General features: G+C 41.8%; 1 protein-coding gene across 1 annotated transcript in view; it reads left to right on the top strand.

Moving 5' to 3' along the window:
* VMP1 (vacuole membrane protein 1) overlaps positions 1-22,540 on the top strand; it is a 120,167-nt gene that overhangs the window by 74,338 nt on the left and 23,289 nt on the right. The window contains exons 8-9 of the mRNA XM_056126600.1: positions 16,096-16,176; positions 20,140-20,256. Of these exons, the coding sequence (XP_055982575.1) occupies positions 16,096-16,176; positions 20,140-20,256 (198 nt within the window). The remainder of the gene's footprint in view (positions 1-16,095; positions 16,177-20,139; positions 20,257-22,540) is intronic.

Here is a 22,540-nt window from a genome sequence, read left to right as displayed (position 1 = left end):
GCAATAGCACAGCGGGTAGGGCATTTGCCTTGCACAAAGCCAACCTGGGTTCGATTCCTCCCACCCCTCTCAGAGAGCCCAGCAAGCTACCGAGAGTATCTCTCCCGCACGGCAAAGCCTGGCAAGCTACCTGTGATGTATTCGATATGCCAAAAACAGTAACAAGTCTCACAGTTTAGGACTTAGTATTTATACTAATTTAAATTAATTTAAAAATCATTTAATCTGATTTATTAAAGTTAAATATCTAGGTTAAATACTCACTTGTGTTAAATTTACTTAAGGCCAAAAACCCTTTTATTTTTATCTTACTAGAATTCTATCCAATTCAGAAATCCTATTATTTACATTATTTTATTAATAAAAATACATAACACTGCAAAAGAAAAAAATTTCATCTTTTATAATGTTCTTAGTCTCTTGTTTGGTTGGTTTTGGTTTTTTTGAGTCACACGCAACAATGCTCAGAGCTTATTCCTGGCTCTGCACTCAGGAATCACTCCTGGTGGTGCTCTGGGAACCATATGGGGTGCAAGGGCTTTATGGAACGTGCAAAGCAAGCACCCTACCCGCTGTGCTATCTCTTTGACCCAGTCCTATTTGTTTCGTGAGGCCGTACCCTGCAGTGCTGGCAGAGGAGTGGGGATGAAATCTGGATTGGCCACAGAGCCGCTGCGTTAATCCTTTACTATCTCTCTGACCTGGTTCTTATTCTTAGAGCTAGTGCATTTTTTTTTTCTTATCAGAGAAAAGTCTATAGCACTGTAGCACTGTCCTCCCGTTGTTCATCAGCTTGCTCGAGCGGGCCCAGTAACGTCTCCATTGTGAGACTTGTTACTGTGTTTGGCATATCGAATACGTCACGGGGGAGCTTGCCAGGCTTTGCCGTGCAGGTGAGATACTTTCAGTAGCTTGCCGGGCTCTCCGAGAGAAAAGTCTAATCAGTGAAAACTTCCCCCAAAGACAAGGTGAAACTAAAATATTCATTTGACATTCTTGTTTGTTTTCGGGATTTGGGCCATTCTCAGTGGTACTCGGCATCTACTCCTGGCTCAGTGCTCAGGGGTTGCCCCACAAGGCGCTCAAGTAACCATGCAGTGCTTAGTGATCCATCCCCAGGCTCCCCTTGGCAAAGCATGCTCTCTAGCCCTTTGAGTCATCCCCCTAGCCCCTTGACTTTCTTTGATAATGATTGAGTATGTACATTTCAGAGACTATGGGAAGGTATCAGTAAGGACTATCTAAGCACGCATGCAAGTGTTGCAACATTCCTTTAATGCTATCTTCTGCTATTTAGACTTTCCTATAAAATATTTGCTGTTTCCAACACTAGGCCAGTGCCTGCTGGTTTTTCGTCCTGTGAAGTATCCGTTTCTTCACATACAGAGATTTATGGGAAAGTTCTTGGTGTGAATGATCTGAAACCCAACAGGTCTCATTTTCATATAACTTATGCCACTGTGGAACATTCCTCTGGGTGTCAGTGGTTACTGGGACCTGTTTTTGACTCTGTTGAACCTTTACTGACTGTGGTTTGTCTGCCTGTCACATGACTTCTCTGAAAATTCCCCCTCCCCTTCATTTCCAGTAAACTGTTTGAGCAGGAGTGAGTCAGAGTGAAACCAGCTTCCCTGTAACCACAAGGCTTGTTAAAGAATGTGTCAGCGTGGACTCTAGAGGGTTTGCATTAAGCTTCGCAATAACTGCATTGGTTTGTATTGCGTCAGGACTTCCACAGAAAAGCTTCCTCCTCCCAGATTCTCTTGCTCTTTTGCTAGGGGTTAAACTGACAAACCCTGCCATGATGAATGTTAGCATTAGTGAAAGTTTCGCATTTCGTGTAAAGGCCAGGTCAAAACTGCCGAGGCACACTGTAGTTCTCTTTTCAGAATCAACCAACCACACCAACATTTATTTTTTGAAAAGGCAGGCCTGCTAGCTCTTCTTTCAGAGCCGGCTCATGATCTTACCACAAAGTGCCATCACCATGAAGCAATTGTAAGTGGTCCATCTCTCTTGAAGGATTCTGGTATAGGATATTGCATCTGCTTTCACAATCCTCTTTAGTACCAAAGGTCACTTAACTTGTCTCTGGTTCAACACAATAAGATAGCACTTGAAATAATTCTGTAGTTGTAGTTTCTAAGCACATTCACGGTCATGGTCCTCCTGTTGTTCATTGATTTGCTCGAGTGGGCCCAATAATGTCTCCATCATGAGACTTGTTGTTACTGTGTTTGGCATATCGAATACGTCACGGGTAGCTTGCCAGGCTCTGCCGTGCGGGCGAGATACTCTCGGTAGCTTGCCGGGCTCTCCGAGAGGGGCGGAGGAATCGAACTCGGGTCGGCCATGTTGGCCGCTTGTAAGGCAAATGCCCTACCGCTGTGCTATCGCTCCAGCCCAAGCGCATTTATAGTAGAATTTTTTTTTTCTTTTTGGGTCACACCCGGCATTGCACAGGGGTTACTCCTGGCTCTGCATTCAGGAATCACTCCTGGCGGTGCTCAGGGAACCATATGGGATGCTGGGAATCGAAACCAGGTCGGCCGCATGCAAGGCAAACACCCTACCCGCTGTGCTATCACTCCAGCCCCATGGTAGAATTTTTAATGCCACTTTTTTAATTACTTTCTCAGAAAACTTTTTCTTTGAACTCTATTTCCTTCCTTCCTTCCTTCCTTCCTTCCTTCCTTCCTTCCTTCCTTTCTTCCTTCCTTCCTCTCTCTATTATTTTTTTGGCCACACCCTACAGTAAAAGGTAAAGGTAAAGGCCCTCCCGTTGATCATCGATTTGCTCGAGCGGGCCCAGTAACATCTCCATTGGAGACTTTGTTGTTACTGTGTCTGGCATATCGAATACGTCAAGGGGAGCTTGCCAGGCTCTGCTGTGCGGGCGAGATACTCTCGGTAGCTTGCTGGGCTCTCCGAGAGGGGCGGAGGAATCGAACTCGGGTCGGCCATGTTGGCTGTGTGCAAGGCAAACGCCCTACCGCTGTGCTATCGCTCCAGCCCTGCAGTACTCAAGAGTTATTGTTGCTGGCTCTGCATTTAAGAATTGCTCCTGATAGTGCTCAGGGGACCATATGGTGTGCCAGGGCTCACCCTGGAACAGTCTCCTGCAAGGCGAACTCTATCCATTGTACTGTCATTCCAGCCTCTCTTCTCTGTTTCTTCAGATTACTCCTGTATTAACTGACTAAACAGGATAGTTGCAACTTGATTCCAGGTTGCTTAATGTCAAGATGATGATATGAATGGGAAACTTGCTGCCTTAATTTCTGGGATTTTGTTTACTTGTTGGTTGACTTATTTTGTGGAAGGGGAGGGATTGAATCCAGTGGGCATCACACATGCAAGGTAAGTATTATACATCTGAGCTACATCCTTGGCACTTCATAGTGAGTATTTTAATAATACTTTTTTCCATATGCATTTCTAACTTTTTGTTTATATTTTGGTGCCACACCTGGCTGTGCTCAGCACTTAATCCTGGCTCTACACTCAGGGATCACTCCTTGGTGTTCAAGGCAACTGTATGGGGTACCTGGTTTAGAACCTGGTTGAGCTGCATGCTACCTACTGTATTCTTTCTCTGGTCCCATATGTCTTCCCACACACACACACCCCACCACAACCCCCAACAACCCTGTTTTGTGCCACACCCTCTGGTGCTCAGGAGTAACTCCTGACTGCACTCACCCTGGTGAGCTTGAGGGACCTCATGAGATGCTGGAGATTGAACCCAGGTTGCTGTGTGTCAGTCCAGTGCCCTACCCCCTGGATTGTACTCAGCCCCTCCAGCCCCATGTGTCCTAAGCTTTGACCATGAAGTGTCAGCCAGATTCTCACTGAAAATGTTTATGTAGTGAAAACTTTTAGGTCTGGCATCCCAAATATTGTTATCATTCTAAGCCTTTTTGTAATAAAATCTAGGGAAAAGAAGACATGCTAGAAAAGTTGGGGCAAATTATTTAACACAGGAAATAATACAACATTATGGAAGTTTAAATTTATTTTTATTCTAACTGTGCTCTCTGACTCTAAGTGTCCAAATTAAAATAGAAAGGGGTTGGGAGATAGTGCAGAGGGGTGTGAACCCGGTGAGCACAGTGGCCCATGGCAGTCCCAAGTGCTGCTGTGTGACCTACCCCCTTTCCCTTGGGTGTGGCTGTGTGGCCCCTGGGCCCCCCAGCACTTCTGAGGAAACCCCAAACATGATTAAAGTATTTTTTTTTAAGTTTCAGTGAAGCATCTACTGTATTTGAAACTAGGTGGTTTTATACTGGAAATAAGAAAAACACAGTTTAGGTACTAACAGCACAGTAATAAATATCTAAGGTTTTCCTGTTTGCTTTAGACTTTGAAGTAGACTATAGTTTTTATGTCTGCTTTGTTCTTTTTATTTGCACACCTGCTTATAGATATGGAAAAAATAAACAGTTGGTAGGCATTAAGTTACCTTTGTTAATCTAATTTTGGGATTTTTTTTTTCAGGTTTGTATTTCAAACACCTTTTGTAAAATGTCTTTGGAAAGGCCCCTTTCATTGAAACCTAGACCAACAAGCTCTGCATGCTGTGGTTTTGCTCCTGGGTTTGCATATCTGTAGCACTCAGAATCCAGCCCCACCCTGTGTTACAGCCATTGAATGCTCCCAGGGGTCCAAGATCAGATTTTAATACAAGACAAGAGTGGCAGAATAAGTATTAAATGCTTTACTATTCCAAGGGGTGTTGTTTTTTTTCTGCATAACCAAGTGGTTTTTGTCATAATAAATCAGTAGTTCCCTCATAGTGAACCTTCTGGGAAGGGATGGTGGGAGGAGGCCAGGGGCTACACCCAGCAGTGCTAGGGGACCATGCAGTGCTGGGGATCACTCTAGGGCTCCAACATGCAAAGCATGTGCTCTGTTCCTTTGAGCCTTCTGCCCTCGTGATGAGTAATAAGGAAATGTCTCTTGAGAGTCTTTTTCCTCTTTTTTTCTGCCGTGGGTGGTACAGTATGAAAATGTGACTGCCATGATTTTGGGAGGGAAGGGGTGGAGGGGTGTATCAAGAATTGACCCTAGCACTGCATACATGTGAAGCATGTAGCATTAAGCTACATTCCCGGCCTCAGCCTGTCATATTTTTAAGTTCTACATAGAACAAGAAATGGATATGATTATTCTGGTGATCACCTTAAAAGAGATATGGAGCCAGAGAGATAGTGCAGGGTTCAGGCACTTGCCTTGGATTCTGCCAACTCTAGTTCAGTCCTTGAGCACCACCAGATGTACCCCACTTCCCCCACATAAAAAAAAAGATGTAAGGGATATGGTATAGCCTTCTTGTCCGTCTCGCTAATAGGGGTCTGGATTGATTTATCAAAATTTCATATTTTTACTGCTTCTTGAGATAAAGACTTCTGTTAGCTCATAACCTGTTATATTTTGCAGTTCATTGTTTTAATTTGCCTCTCTCAAGTTATAAAAGGGACAACCCTACTCTAGTACTGTAAGATGTTGTTAAACATTTTCCTTAACATTTTTAGTTTCAGCCAATTCCCTTTTCATCCTTCCTGGAGAATCTAATTTACTTTTTATGTCTGATACCCCCTAAAAACTCTTGGACCTCCTCATTCATTTTCTCTCTGATGGGTCTTTATATAATCCTTTTATATCTTTCCTGACAGTATGTCATCTGCACATGATTTTCCAGTGACAGCTCCGTTGCCATACTCCTGCTTTATGATCTAAAATTATGGTTCTGTTTAGAAATGCATTTTGCTGGCATATTTGGTGTGTGGGTGTGGGTGTGTGGTGGGGGAGGGGGTATGTGGATTCCCATCCTGCCATGCTTAGGGCTTACTCAAAGCTCTGCCATCAGGTATCACTCCTGTGTGACTCAGGGCACCATTGTGGTCACCTTACCCTCACTCACCTTTAGCCCACCTAGTTCATCTCTCTGGCCCCTGTGGTGACATTTTTAATAAAATGTTTAACAAACTGCTTGGGAGATTACTCTCAATTCCCTTTTCTTCTGTTTTTTCCCCCTAACTTTAAACTGCATGATTTACAAAGTTGTTCATAATTCGGTTGTTTCGGACATTCAGTATTTCAGCACCAATCGTACTACCAGCATTGTGACCTTTCCTTCACCATTGTCCCCAGTTTCCCACCTACCCCTGAGGTCTGCCCACTAAGCAGGTTATTTCTTACTACTTGCTACAACAAAATGTTAAATGGGATGTTTCAGTTAAAAAAAAAGTGAAAGTTGTTCTATCTCACAATGGTGTTTTTCAAGTCAGTGTCTGAGGACTTCCCAAGTAAGCAGTCTGTTACTAGTCGAGCCTTCTGTATTGCTGATTTTGCTTATTGCGCTGAGTGGGCTTCTGTGCTACTTTCCCATCTAATTTGCTGTGCTCCTACAGGGCTGTCAGCATTGTGGAATTTGCATATTGTTTTACATGGCTGCATATGTAGCTGCTCACTCCAGGACCTGTAGAAATATCAGGATTCTTTGTCTTGGGTTTCTTGAAGTTAGGCCTAAGCTGTGAAGCTGGGCTGCTTTGTATTCCAAAGAGAGGCTCTCGGGTATTAGTGTCTCTGCTGGGCTTCAAACGAGAGAGGGGTGATAGGGAGGACTTGCCCTTCCCCTTCCCAAGGAGGTCACAAGATTTCAACCTGTTTCAGTTCTCTTTCATTTGTTCATACCATACAACTTTCATAGCACATCATTTTGTATTTAATTTTTCTTAAAATGCATTAGCATGTTTGTTCACCTTGAAATTTACCTGCCACTTTTTTCTTACTGGCTCATTTATTACCTTTCCATTTATTGTCATGAATTTCTTACTTTAAACTTTTAGTTTCTGCATAGATTTGGAATTTAAACTCTGCCCCTTCTTCTAGGACCTATTACGAGTTTGTGAAGTATGATTGATTCTATCCTAGAAAAGGAATCTTGCTATTTATATTTCTCATAATAGAGAAGTGCACACTTCTGTTTCTGTTTTCAGTCTATTAAGTTTCCTGTGCCTGGCAGTATTGTGGATTCCACACTGATACAGTTTTCTTAATTTGGGATATTTAAGTTAGCTCAACCACTTTCTTGGTATTTGGATTTTTTTTTTCCATCCATAGTTTGGTATTACCAGTGTTGCCTTTCATAGATTACAGATTGTCATATACTCTCTTTGTTTGTTGGTTTAGTTTATAAATTTATTTATTTTTTTGAAGGAATGGGAAAATAGCACAAAGGGTTGGGCACTTGCTGTACACATGGCTGACCTGAGTTCAATCCCTAGCACTACATAAGCTCCTCTGAGCACTTCCAAGAGCACCACTGCGTATGTCCAAAAACAAAAAGGACAAAAAAGAAACCAAAATTCCCTCATGTTTGTTTTGTTTGTTTTTATTGTGCATTTAGTAGTCACCAGCTTTATTCAGTCAGATTTAATTGTGTGTGGTTGTATGTGCACCGGGGATCTAAAACTGAACTGCATGCACATGAGACATGTGCTCTGCCACTGAGCCACATACCTGACCCCTTGAATTTAACTTCTTGTAAGCAAGAACTTTAATTTTTGGAAAACATTGTAATTTTGTCTTTAAAATTTTTTGTATGAGGGGCCAAAGCAATAGCACAGCAGGTAGGGCAGTGGAGCGTTTGCCTTGCACATGGCTGACCTGGGCTCGATCCCCAGCATCCCATATGGTGCCTAAGTGTTACCCGGGTTTGACCCAAAAAAGCCAAAAACAAATAAAATTTTAGGTATGAAAAAAACACATACTGTTTTCTAAACCAGCATTTAAAATACTTGAGACTTTTATTTTCTTCCTTGAGCTTATTCAGTGTTCAAATTTTTGAATGTCAAAGCTGCTAATTACCAGATAGCATTTATTAGGACTATCTGTAGAAGAGGGAAAATCTTTACAGTTCTTTTAGTTGAGATGTATTATGAGTTGTCAGTATTAAAATAATTTGTAGGCTGAAATGATAGAACAGTTGGGTCGTGCTCTTTTCTTGCATGCGACTGACCCAGGTTCAATCCCTGGCACCCCATGTGATGCCTTAGCTCCCCCAGGAGTGAGCCCTGAGCACTGCTGGATTTTGGATGTGGCCCAAAATCCAAAAAATAATTGAATAATTTGTAGGCTGGAGAAGAGTACAGTAGGTGGTAAGGTACTTAACTTGCCATGGGATAGCCCACAAGGCTGGAGAACATGCTTTGCTTTCAGGAACCTCAGGTTTGATTCCCAGAACTGCATATATAAATATAGGAGTAAGATTTTTTTTTAAAAGACCAAAAAAAACCTTTGTTTACTTTGTAGTCAGTGAATCAGTACTGTTTTGCACAAAAGTGGTTTGTTATGTTGCAGTTTCTACACAGATACTAGAGTCTTTCTTCTCTCTCTCTTTCTTTCTTTCTTTCTTTCTTTCTTTCATCAATCATCATGAGATAGTTACAAAGCTTTCCTGCTTGAGTTTCAGTCATATAATGATCGAATACCCATCCCTCCCACCAATGCACATTTCCCACCACCAATGTCCTCAGTATCACCCCATCTTCCCAACCCTCCCCTGCCTCTTTGGCAGACAGTCTCCGCCCCCCCCGCCCCCCCGCCATACTCTCTCTGCTTTTGGGCATTATGGTTTGCAGTATAGATACTGAGAGGCTATCACGTTTGGTCCTTTATCTACTTTCAGCACAAATCTCCCATCCCAAACAATCCCTCATTGACTTAGTGATCCCTTCTCTGATCCGGCTGCCTTCTTCCCCAGCTCATGAGGCAGGTTCCAACTGTGGAGCAGTATTCCTGGCCCTGTCTCTTACTGTCCTTGGGTGTCAGTAGTGGAGTATTTCTAACAAGTTAATATTTCAGAGTTGCTGAAACAACCTCACGTATTCAGTGATCATTACTTTTGTATTTCATTTCTGGTTAGTAGAGTTTTACCTTCTTGACAGAACATACATAGGTGTAGATACAATTTTTTTTTTCAGTTCTTGGTAATCAAAACCCAGGCTCTTACACATCTAAGTCAGAGCTCTACCACTGAGCTGCATCCCTGCCCAGACAGCATATTTAAGTAGGGCATGGAAATTAGCAAATCACTTTTAGATGACTCAAGAGTTGCACAAATAGAGGGTACTTTAACACAGATTCCCTATGTATACAATGATTTATAATTGAGACAATTGCTCTGTGGTCTTAATATTTGTAGTATAACCACATCAGTACCAAAACCAAGAAGTGTCACTGTCACTGTCCTCCCTTTGTTCATTGATTTGCTCAAGTGGGCCCAGTAACATTGTGTCTCCATTGTGACAATTGTTACTATGTTTGGCATATTGAATACATCACAGGTAGCTTGCCAGGCTCTTCGAGAGGGGTGGGGGAATCGAACTCCGGTCGGCCATGTTGGCCGCTTGGAAGGCAAACGCCCTATCGACTGTGCTGTCCCTCCAGCCCAAGAAGAACTGTAGCTCATCAAAAATTTTAACATGTTATTGGTTTGAGGAGCCAGTCCGAGAGTATGGCTGATAGGACATTTTCCTTGCATGTAGCCAACCCCAGTTCGATCCCTCACACACACATGCCCCCGGAGCCAAGAATAAGCCCCATACACTGCCAGGTGTGACAGAAAGCCAATGTAGTAATAATAGGTTAAAAGACACTCCTTTTATGTATATAAAACTGCTGACCATATTGATTAACCAGTTAATCAAAGTTATTGGTCAAATATACATTTCTGTTCATGAATAAATTACATTTATTTTTTTGTTTGTTTTATGGTGCTCAGGAGACCATGCTATGCTGGGAATCAAACCCAGGCTGCCAGTGTGCACAGGAGCTACCTCTGATCCCAATATGGCATTCATTTTGTGTGTTTAGGGATTTTTGTGGTGCTTTTATTTATGTTTTTAATGAGGTATGATTAACTGTACTGCCAATGATAATTTCATGCATACATCCATTCAAACATCACACCCCAGGGTATCCACTTCCCCCCCATGTGTCTCAGTTGCTTTTAAAGCGGTGTTTTCATGTACTTATTTAGACAAAACTTTCACCATTTAAAGATCAATATTAGAGGCATGGCCAAAAATATAAATAAAATAAAGACATAATGTTTTTTCATATATCTGTCAAGTTGACTTTGATTTATATGTAAATTTTATATAGAGTATATATATATATATCTTAGATATACCTTTATATACAAAGATTTATATACAAAGATTTGTATTTTGTGTACCAATTATAATTAGCCTTATTTGGGCACAGTTGATGGCTCAGAGCTAATGGCTCCTATATGATTTGCATATAGGAGCCTGTAAAATATTCATGGTTTAAGACTTTATCTGTCTTTATTATTAAAAAATTTCTCCATCTTGGGGCTGGAGTGATAGCACAGTGGTTAGGGTGTTTGCCTTGCACGCGGCCAACCTGGGTTCAATTCCCAGCATCCCTGAGCACTGCCAGGGGTAATTCCTGAGTGCAGAGCCAGGAGTAACACCTGTACATTGCCGGGTGTGACCCAAAAAGCAAAAAAAAAGAATTTCTTCATCTTTATGAAATCTCAGAAATAGACCTTACTGTAACTTTATTCCATCTTTGTTTTTTGTAGTCTCCGGGAGAGTGTTAATAGTCTCATTATTACTTTCAGAGGCATAAATTCTTTCCATATGCAATCATTATTTGTGGGAGCAGCAGTACTAATTTTATTTTTATTTTATATTGGAGAGCCCGGCAAGCTACCGAGAGTATTCGATATGCCAGACACAGTAACAACAAAGTCTCCAATGGAGACGTTACTGGGCCCGCTCGAGCAAATCGATGATCAACGGGAGGGCCTTTACTTTAGTATTTACTATTGAAATATAAAAAGTAATTTGTGATTACTAATTATAAGTGCATGCTACTTTTGGTGGGGTGGGCAGAGGGCAGGCACACCCAGCAATTCCTGGCTCTGCACTCAGAAATCAGTCTTGTTGGCACTCTGGAGACCATACGGGATGCCAGGGATGGAACTCAGGTCAGCTGTGTGCAAGAAGGCAAGCGCCTTACTCACTGTACTATCACTCTGGCCTTGCATGCTGCTTTTTTTTTTTTAGGTAGAGCTAGTGTATGAACTTTTTACTCGGGCTCTTAAATTGTGAAATAGGTAAATGCTGTGAAATGTGAATGCAGAGAAATGAAACTATTAAGAGGAATTTGGTGTTGTACAGATTTTTTTTTGTAATGAAGAATGTCAATTGAGGAAGTAATCAGATTTTACTTGCTACTCTGTTCCCACAAATATATCAGACCCACTAAATAAATACTAATTTCCTTCTAATTTAACTTAAATATTAAATACCTAATGTACTGATTTGTTCCTTTTTCTTTAAAATATTTATTACTAATATGTATTTCGTCAGCTTATTTGATGGCAAGTTTTGCTTAAATTTTTTTTTAAACTTTAGTAAAAGAGCTTTTGTGGGGGCAAGTGTTGAGTTTATATGTGTGCATTCTTTTAGGTTAATTGTCAAATATTTAGACTATGTGATTTTCTCTTTTAGAAGCAAGTGGAAAATGAATATATTTTACTCTAAAATCAGTATGAGAAGGCTATAGAGACAGCTCATCAGGTCGGAGCTCATGGTTTTCTGTGCTGAATGTCATACACAGCATGATCCCCTGAGCACTGCCAGAAACTGTCCCCAAGCACAAAGCCCGAAGTAGTTTTAATACTGTCTTAAATCATAATAACATAACATAAATAATAATAACATGACAGAGTTGTTTAGCTGGAGAGACAGGGATGGGTAAGGTGCTTGCCTTCCATGCAGTCGGCCCCAGTTCAGTCTTCTGCACTATAATATGGTACCATAACACCGTATGGTCTCCTAAACATGACACGTAGTAGCTCCTGACCACCTCTAGAAAAGAAAGGGGGGCTGGAGCCGGCCAGGAATGATCCCTGAGCACAGAACCAGTAGTAAGCCCTGGGCATCACCAGGTGTATGTCCCATTCCCCCCCACCCCTTGCATAAAAAAACAATAAAAGCAAAAAATAATAATAAATTTTCAGTAATACTATCTTAATCATATTGAAACAGTATCAGTAAGTTTTCTTTTTTTCTGTTTTTGGCTCACACCAATTGGTGCTGGGGAATAAGGGAGTGGGTGCTATTCCTGACTGAGAGATGCCTCTAGCATGCTCAGGGCCACCATGTGGTGTCAGGATCTAATCCAGGGCTCCTGCATGCAAAGCATTCACTCAGCCCTTTTAGTGCTCTGTGGCCTTATCAGTAAAATTAGAACATGACTTTGAAAGTAAAATAAAAACAACCAAATATAATTGTGTTTATGAAATCTGAGTAAGTTATCTTGCCATTGTAAAGTAGTCCACATTCATATAATAATCATCCAGTGCTTCCCTGAGACATCAACAAAATACTGATGCATGTTCTACTAATAGTGATTTTTTTCTTCTTCTTTTTTTTCTTTTTTCTTTTTTGTTTTTGGGTCACTCCTGTCTCTGCACTTAGTCTTGGAGGTGCTCAAGAGACCATATAGGATGTCAGAGATCAAACCTGGGTTGGTTGGTCTTGTGCAAGGCAAACACTGAAACACTGTACTCTCATTCCAGCCTCTAATACTGGTTTCTTGTAGATAAATCAGACAGTGCTCTTTAAGTAAAATTTCATGAATTGTTTAATTCTGAGTGAATACAACTTTAATTCTGAGAATATTGTGAAAGACCTAGAAAACACAGGAATTGAAAGTAGCATATTCACTCTATGTGTTAATAAACACATGTGTTAATAAACATATAATAAGCTTTCTGAATGGATTTTCAGTCCAGGTTTGAGCCTTTTTAAAAAACAAAACACCTGCCTAGTTTATTGTCCAGTTTACTTTAGTTAAAAGTTGTGCTATTGGCATTTACACAATGGAGTACTATGTAGCTGTTAGAAAAGACGAAGTCATGAAGTTTACATACAAGTGGTACTACATGGAAAGTATCATGTTAAGCGAAATGACTCAGAAAGAAAGGGATAGACATAGAAAGATTGCATTCATCTGGGGAACATAAAGTAACAAAATAGGAAACTAACACCCAATTATGACAGAGATTAGTACCAGGAATTTTACTCAATGACCCGGAGGACAACCACACATGTTAGGGGAAAAGGGAGCTCAGAAAGAGAAGGGAACACCAAATAAAGGGTGTTGGGAGGATCCGCCCACGATGGGAGAGCATGCTGAGGGTAGACTGTCGACCGAGCATGATTGCCACTCAATGCCTCTTTTGCAGACCACGGCACTCAAAAGGAGAGAGAGGGAAATGCCCTGCCACAGAGGCAGGGTGGGATGGGGGCTGGGGGGGGAGAGGGGATGCTGGGATCCGTGGTGGTGGGAAATGCGCACTGGTGGAGGGGTGGGTGTTTGATCGTTGTATAACTGAAACCCAAGCACAAAAATGTGTAGGTCTACAACTGTACCTCATGGTCTCTCACTATTAAAAATTTTTTAAAAAGTTGTGCTATTGGGGGGCTGGAGCAATAGCACAGCGTGTAGGGCGTTTGCCTTGCACGCGGCCGACCCGGGTTCGTATCCCAGCATCCCATATGGTCCCCTGAGCACCGCCAGGAGTGGTTCCTTAGTGCAGAGTCAGGAGTAACCCCTGAGCATTGGCGGGTGTGACCCCCCCAAAAAAAAAGTTGTGCTATTGGGGCCTGGAGTGATAGAACAACAGGTAGTGCGTTTGCCTTGCACACAACCGACCCAGGTTCAATTCCCAGCACCCCATATAGTCCCCCGAGCAATTCCTACCTCCAGGAGTAATTCCTGAGTGCATGAGCCAGGAGTAACCCCTGTGTATCACCGGGTATGACCGAAAAAGCAAAAAAAAAAAAAAAAAAAAAAGGTTGGTGTTATAAACAAAAACAACTTGGGGAAAAAAATGTAAAACTCCTCCATTTATAAAACACTTCCTTGGGCTGGAGCGATAGCACAGCGGATAAGGCATTTTGCTTGGTGTTTATTAATAAAATCTCCTGACTGGGAGCCTCAGTATAGCTCCTGGTTTCCTGGCAGGCATGAAGTCACCAACTCAGCCCCAGTGTTCCCAGCGCCTTCCCAGCAACACTGGCACTTGTCATCTTCGGTGCCATAGCCAAAACATTCAGTCTCCACACACTGACACACTGTACCACAATGAAAATGGGTGACTTCAGTCATTACAACAAAATAAGGGAAGTGGGAAATAAAACTGTCAACTATTTTATAATCTAGTAATACAATTTCATATTTCCTGACAGCTCTCAGGGTCCTCCATGGTACTGGGAAAGGGAAAAGCAGTACCAAAAAGGAATATACAAGGCATAATCACCACCTTAGCCCCCTTTCAACTGAAATTTTGATTGGTGTACATATCATTTCAAAACTAGGGAATTGGTTGAGTTTTGTTTGTTGGAGGGGGTGTTGGGACACACGGAATGCTGCTCAGGGCTTCCTCCTGGCTCTGTACACAGAGATCACTCTTAATGGGATTTGGGAGACCATATGGGGTGCTGGGAATTAAGCCCAGGTTAGCTGCATGCAGGGCAAGCACCCTACCCCCGGTACTATTGCTCTAGCACTAAAATAGTTGATTTTTAAATTGAGTTTTGTTTTGATGTGGTACCAAAGATCAAAAACATATCTCAGTGCCAGAGCAATAGTACAGAGAGTACGACATTTGCCTTGGAGGCACCCAACCCAGGTTCAATCCCAGCTTCTGATATGGTCCCCTGAGCACCACAAGGAGTAATTCCTGAGCACTGAGCTAGGAGTAACCTCTGATCTCCTGAGCATCCTCTGGATTCAGAGTTTGTTTGTTTGTTTGTTTTGACCACATTCAAACGTGCTCAGGTTATGCCTGGCTCTGAGCTCAGGGATTGCTCCTGGTGAGGGGTGGGGAACCATAGTGATGCCAGGACCATGTATGTGGTACCCAGGTGTCATTGAACCTGGGTTGGCCATGCAAAGCAAGCAGCTTACCTTCTATACAATTGCTCAGACCAGAAGTGCCAAGTGGTTTTTTTCTTGGAGAGGAGACCACACCCATCTCTTCTCAGGGCTTACTCCTGATTCTACATTCAGTCATCTCTCCTGGCAGGGCTCGGGAGATGTGGGGTGCCAGGGATCCAACCCAGGTCAGCCATGTCCAAGGCAACTGCCCTTCTTACCATGCTATCTCTTCGGCCCCTGGGTTCAAGATTTTAAGGATATATTTATACATACCAAAAAATGCAAAATAAATAGATACACATAATAGATGTTAAATATATTGGAAAATATATATAATTATATGTCATAACTTGTATTATGATTATAAATTACACTATAAAGCTAAGTGTAAATAAATAATGTATACCATATATTTATACATACACCACAAGGTAGATGAAAAGCTTGAATAAAGTGTTGTGGAAATGTAGGATGTTATTTTGTTTTGTGGGGTAATGGTTGCTTGGTGCAATTTCTGCTAGTTATTGGCTTTTCTGCCTAGTGATCGGCAGAGATGCCTTCATTGACAGTCTTGAAAGAATTCTTAGGATTTCTTCCCCTGATGTTTGTCATAGAATAAACCTGGTGAGTTATACAAGATGAAAAGATGTGGTATCCCAGTGTTTCCAAAAGAAAAGAGTTAGAGCTGGAGTGATAGTATAGCAAGGTAGGGTGCTTGCCTTACTTGTGGCTGACCAGGGTTCAATCCCTATACCCCATATGGTCTTTTGAGCACTTCCAGGAGTGACCCCTGAGCATCGCCCAAAAACAGAAGGAGGGGAGGGAAGGAAGAAGGGAGTTCCTACTTGGTTTATTACATTTATTATCTCTACTCTCAGGGAACCCCAAAAATAAATATGTTTAATTCTTGAAGTGATAACATTTTAAGATACAGTGTTCCTCAAGATTTATTTTGCATGCTGTCCAGTGCAACCTGCTGTGATTTTTGTTCAATTATTTACTTGATGCATCAATGTTTTTGGAATGTGAAGTGTTTTTATCTTACAATAAGCCACCTTTCACTCTCCTTTGTACATTTAAAAATGTTGCGCTTTTTTTTCTGTACAGGACTTTCCTACCCGGGCTAAACTGGCTGTTCAAAACCTAGTACAGAAGGTTGGATTTTTTGGAATTTTGGCCTGTGCATCAGTAAGTAAATTACATCAATAGAAATTTCAGTAAATGGTAGACTCATATTTTGACCCAACTTATTTTTAAGGATACATTTCACAATGAACAAATATACTATCCATTTTAGTAGAAATGTAATTTTATTAATCAGTCATCTTAGCAGATGAGCTGTTCTCTCTTGGAAAGATTCATACCTTGCTTATTGGCTTTTAGATATTTCTTCATACAGTGATGACTTCATATCTGAATGACTTGATTCAGTGGTAATAAAAGAGACAAAATTTATCCTTCCCCCACAGACTTTACGATGAAGTAAATTTAACCCAGTAACAATGACTTCATTCTTTCTAGAATATAACCTTTCCCAAAGTTTCAAAGCATTAAGTACAAATAAAGAATTAATATAAAACCTGACTTAAGTGACATTAATACCTAGAAAGCCCATGGAGACATCTAGATTGAGTGAACTATGAAGGCACTGTGGGGCCAGAGAGGTAGTACAGGGAATAAGGTGCTTATCTTGCAGCAGCCAACACCAGTTTGATCCCATCCTCATATATGGTCCCCTGAGCACTGCTGGGAGTGATCGCTGAGCACAGTACCGGGAGTAAGCCCAGAGCACTGCCAGCAGTGGCCCAAATAATGGTCCCCTACCCTCCAACCAAAAAACAATGAAGCAGCTGCCACTGAGGTGGTCAGTACATTCCTGCTGATCCCAGAGAAGGACCCAGAAGATAGGTCAGTGGTTTGGAAGGCACTCAGCGAAAATGAGGTCATGACCTTAATCACCAGTGCTGAGTACGTACTGAGGCCACATGCACCACTTTCCCCTGCAATGGAAAGAAATTAAAATGAAATGGAGGGGCTGGAGAGATAGCACAGCGGTTAGGGCGTTTGCCTTGCACGCGGCCAACACGGGCTCGATTCCCAGCATCCCATATGGTCCCCTGAGCACCGCCAGGGGTGATTCCTGAGCACAGAGCCAGGAGTAACCCCTGTGCATTGCCGGGTGTGACCCAAAAAGCAAAAAAAAAAAAAAAATTAAAAAATAAAATTAAATGGAACAAAAAGACACTAAAGGCTAATGTGAGGAATAAAGTTAATGTATATGAAGTCACACTGCCTAGAACATAAAGACTCAAACCATTTTTCATTGTTACTGCTCAGCTTTGTATTGGTCATTCCATGCTTGGAATAAAGACGTGAACGATTTATTCCTTTTATTCAAGCATCTTGAAGTCTTAGTGAGGGAGACTGGAAATACAGTGATAATAAAAGGCATTGTGGAAGCCTTGAGCAACGAATTTCAGCTGAAATGTTTAATAAACGACAATTAGTGAGTGTTTTGATACTAAGAGCAAATTTGAGAGCCTGCATAAAAATTCTTTTCTGCATTATATGCTGAACCAATGCTTAACCACCTATCTCACTTTTCTCAGCTGTAAAATGGGTTTAGTGATGTTTAGTGATGTTTTAGGAATTGAGTTGTTGATGTAGAAACCATAGAAAAGGCCTTAACATGGCCAGGGAGGTAGTTTGGTCTTTTGCACACAAGACTCCTATGTTTGATTCCCAGTAGAGGAACCAGGTGTGGAAGGGAAAAGAGGAACAGGAAGCAAAAGGAGATAACATTTAGCTTTTATTATGCCTGGAAAATAAAACTAAGTACCTTCAATTTAGAAAGGAAAAATACTCATTAAACAAAAATTTATTTTGGATTCATACTCAGTGGTACCCAGGGCTCTGGCTCTGCACTCAGAGGTCACTCCTGGTAGCGCTTACAGGATCATATGAAGAGCCAGGGATCAAACCCAGCTCAACCATGTACAAGCCATGTGCCCTCCCCACTATACCATCACTCTGGCTCAAAATGGTTTTTTCCCACTTACCAGTGGTTGTGTTCTAACTACTATGAATAAAAACTTCCTTTTTATACTAGCCAGTTTTCTCTGTATTTTACTAGAAATAATGTCTGACATAAATCAGTAGATCAGGTCATCCTCCTTGGGATTGTATTCGATTTTTTTATTATTGGGGCTGGAGAGATAACTCTAAGTAGGCTGAATGTGTGCTTGCTTGGGGGAGTCCCAGACTTGATCCGTGGCACCACAGGATCCTGTGCACTGCCTGGAGAAGCCCCCAAGCAGAGAGCCCAGAGCAGCCCTTATATACCAGGTCAGGTGGGTTCCCAAAGTAAAAGCAATTTAAAAACTTGTAACGCTGCGTTTTTTTGTGTACTCAGTTTATGGTCAAAGAAAGTTTATTAGTTATTTGTTATTCATTGTTTTGGGGGGTGGGGACTGTTTGAGGTCACACCTGGCAGTGATTGGGCCTTCTCCCAGCAGTACTTGGGGCAACATGTTGTTCCGAAGAATGAACCCACACCTCCTACATGCATTGTGTTTGCTCAGCCCTTTTAGCAGTCTCTCCGGCCCAGTTGTTAACATTCAAACTGAGGTAAATAAGATTCCAGCAGCACATGGGCCCCAGAGCTCCACCAGGTATGGCTCAGTAATCAGATAAATAACATGCACATGTTAAGATTAGATTCATTGATTATGCTCTACTGAAAGTAACCTAAACTGAAGTCCACAAAATGTTATGAAATTTTCATTTTTATTTACTCATCTAAGTATCTTGTACATGTTTTCCATTTTGGCATGAAGAAGAGCCAGATAATAAAAGAGAACTATTGTGGTTGGAGAGAGAGCACAGCGGGTAGGGCGTTTGCCTTGCACGGGGCTGACCCAGGTTTGATTCCCAGCGTCCCATATGGTCCCCTGAGCACCTCCAGGAGTGAGTGCAGAGCCAGGAGAAACCCTTGTGCATCGCCAGGTGTGACCCAAAAAGCAAAAAAAAAAAAAGAAAACAAAGTATAATGTATGTGGATGTGAGAGTCCCATGAGAAAATAGAAGATATGACAGATGTCGGGCTGTGCAAATATTGTTATTGCAGGGATGTGATGGATGAAATTACATTTAGTATTTGTATTTAAATGAGAAAAATAAAGTTATTGATTCCAGTTGTTACAAAAGAAGGGCACTTGAATTCTAATTTAGCCATGACATTGTTTTTAAAAGAACAAATTTTGACAAATGTTTTTAAACTAGGCTTTTCTTTGAAATTTCAAAAATGAAATTATATAAATTAGTTGCCTTACGTATGGTTTAGTCAGCAGTCACAGGGCAGAGTACTTCTGTGGGAAAATAAAAGGATACAGTGCTCAAAAATGGCTGTGGTTTCTTTGTCTTTTTTACATGAAATTGTCTTTTGGCATTCTTGAAATGTGGGAATATTTGGGAGAATGTATTGGATGTGAATCACTCTTTGTCTGGAACTTAGTATTCAAAACATCTGAATCTGTGCTGTCATCTCCCACACTTGATTATCTTGAGAAATAAAAGCTTGTTTACCTATAAATGTATTTGTGGATCTATATGATTGCTATGCTAATCTTCTCTGTATCGTTCCAATTTTAGTATATGTGCTGGTGATTGCTATAGACATAAATACATTTGTTATATTATTCTCTTTTTTATTATGTAGACTTTCAATCTTAATAAAACAAGTAATCTTAAGGCTTTTTCCACCCAATTATCTGCCACCCTAGTAAACAGTCACTAAATGGCTGAGTGTATACTGAATGGGATTAAAATCCTGCAGTTTCATTCACTTTCTCCAATTCTAATGTGATGGAAAAAGTGTATTTATGGGGTATTAACTATAGTAACATGAGCAACAGGACAGCTGGGTTTGCTTTGAGCAGATTTAACAGCCTGAAATGCGTATGAGACTCAAATATGAGATACTAGTATGCTTCCCTCACCTTCTGAACAGCCTGGCACTAATCAGAGAACCCGTGCCACATCTTCATTTTAAGTAAGGCTTAAAACAGAATTCCTCTTACTTATTGGTGGAAAAATTAAACTTTGGGGGGTTATATTTGAAACTGCAATTCTAATTTTATTTTTTTTTTATAGATTCCAAATCCTTTGTTTGATCTGGCTGGAATAACATGTGGACACTTTCTCGTACCGTTTTGGACTTTCTTTGGTGCAACACTCATTGGAAAAGCAATAATTAAAATGCACATACAGGTACTTATATCCTGTGATTCCCTGTTTAAAGATGTTTAAAGTACGTTAGCATGCACTAAAATAAGTTTTGCTTGTTTATTCCAAAACAGATTAAGATTGAACTTTTATTGTTGTTGTTAGTAACTTGCTTAAATGTTCAACCATAAACATCATTGTGAAATCAATTCAGGCATTTTTTTCCTCCCATTCCTGGAAATTTGTGCTCCTGTATTGTTTTTCTCATTGCTGGCTTTTTTTTTTTTTTTGCTTTTTGGGCCACATCCGGCAATGCACAGGGGTTACTCCTGGCTCTGTGCTCAGGAATCACCCCTGGCGGTGCTCAGGGGACCATATGGGATGCTGGGAATCGAACCCGGGTTGGCTGCGTGCAAGGCAAATGCCCTACCCGCTGTGCTATTGCTCCAGCCCCTCATTGCTGGCTTTTTTAAAAATAATTTTTTTAATAGTTTTTTAAATGTGTCTTCCCCCTCCTTTCCTTTGTCTCTGTCCTTGATGACCAGGGATTGCATGCCCGCCTGGCTGTTGTGCTCATACCTTCAGGGGGCCCACTTCAGGCTGCAGTGCACGCGCACGCGCACACACCATGCTTGCCAAAGGTCAGCAGTGCGTGCATGCGCGCCATGCTTGACAGAGGTCCCACTCTCTGACATGGCACTTGCATACACTTTTAGTGCCAGAGTCTGACATTTCTTTTTGTGTCTGTTTTTTGTTTTGGGGCCACACCTGACAGTACTCGGGGATTACTCCTGACTCTGCACTCAGGAATCACTCCCGGCAGTGTTTAGGAGACCATATGGGATACCAGGGTTCAAATCCGGGTCGGCCACTTATAAGGCAAGTACCCTACCCACTGTACTATTGCTCTGGCCCCAAGATTACTTTGGGGCATACACCTGGCTGTGGTGCATCCAGAAGTTGCATGTGGCATCCATGAAATTCCGTGTGGGCTGCCTGGATCACACTCAGCTCTGTTGGAAACCACGAATTTGAACATGACTACACCTGCAAGGCAGGAGCTCTAGGCCAGTATGCTTTCTCTGGGCCCTCACATTACATTTGCCCTCTTTTTTGTCTTTTTCTCTTTTATGCCTTTCTTTGGTTTTCTGCTTCCTCTCCCCACCCCCTCCCCGAGTGCTAAGGGACTAAGCAAAGCTTTATCACAGCTCTGTGCTTAAGGGTTATTCCTAGTGGTGTTCAGGAATCAAATCCACCTGGCCTCCTGAATATAAAGCACGCCGATCAGATGGCCACTCTTTTTCTCTTTATTCTTCCGTCTTTTTCTTCCTCTGTTCTTTCTTTTAAATCTGTATTTACTTCTTGAAGCTTCTTGAAACATCTGTGGCACTGCCCTCCCGTTGTTCATCATTTGCTCAAGCGGACCTAGTAACATTGTGAGACTTCTTGTTACTGTGTTTGGCATATCAAATATGTCACGGGAAGTTCGTCAGGCTTTTGCTGTGCGGGTGAGATACTCTCGGTAGCTTGCTGGGCTCTGAGAGGGGCGGAGGAATCGAACTCGGGTAATTCGGGTTGGCCGATCGGCCACATGCAAGGCAGTTGCCCTACCCTCTGTGATATTGCTCCAACTCCTTGAAGCATGAAACTTCAAGGAGGCCAGGGTGGTGGTACAGTGAGTAGAGCATTTGCCTTGTGTGTAGCAGACCTGAACTTGATTCCCAGCATCCCATATGGTCCCCCAAGAACTGCCAGGAGTAACTCCTGAGCACAGAGCAAGGAGTGACCCCAGGCATCTCCTGGTGTGGCCTAAAAGTTGTTTTTTTTTTAAGTAAGTAATTTATTTACTGACCATGAACTTAGACCATAGTGCCATTTGTTGATTCTAACTTTCTATTACACATGCTATTTAAGGTCTCCCCAACAAGACACCAATAGCTTTTACCAAAAAAAATCAACAGGATGTTAATGTGGGCAGTAATGAGAAAGAAAAGGGTTGCTCAAGAGACAAAGAGCCATAGACTTTGATTAAAGAACCGTGAGTGCAGATTGTAGGGGTAGGGCTCAGCAGTGCAGTGCCAGCCTCTGCGTCTAAGCCTGCGTTGCACCCCCAGCCCATAGAAACATGTGAGGATGCCAGTGTTCAAAGCCTCTCTTTGCAAAATCTTTGTGTTTTGTTTGCTTGTTTGTTTGGGGCCACATCTGGTGATGTTCAGGGCTTACTCCTGACTCTGAACTTAGAGAATACTCCTGGTAGGGCTTGAGGCATCATATGGGATGCCAGAGGTGGAACCCAGGTCAGCCACATACAAAGCAAGTGACTTTGCCA

This window comes from Sorex fumeus, unplaced genomic scaffold (assembly GCF_029834395.1).
Source record: "Sorex fumeus unplaced genomic scaffold, SorFum_2.1 ptg000063l, whole genome shotgun sequence".
Taxonomy (NCBI): domain Eukaryota; kingdom Metazoa; phylum Chordata; class Mammalia; order Eulipotyphla; family Soricidae; genus Sorex; species Sorex fumeus.
Note: the sequence above shows the minus strand (reverse complement) of the source record. Positions and strands in the feature narration are given on the sequence as shown.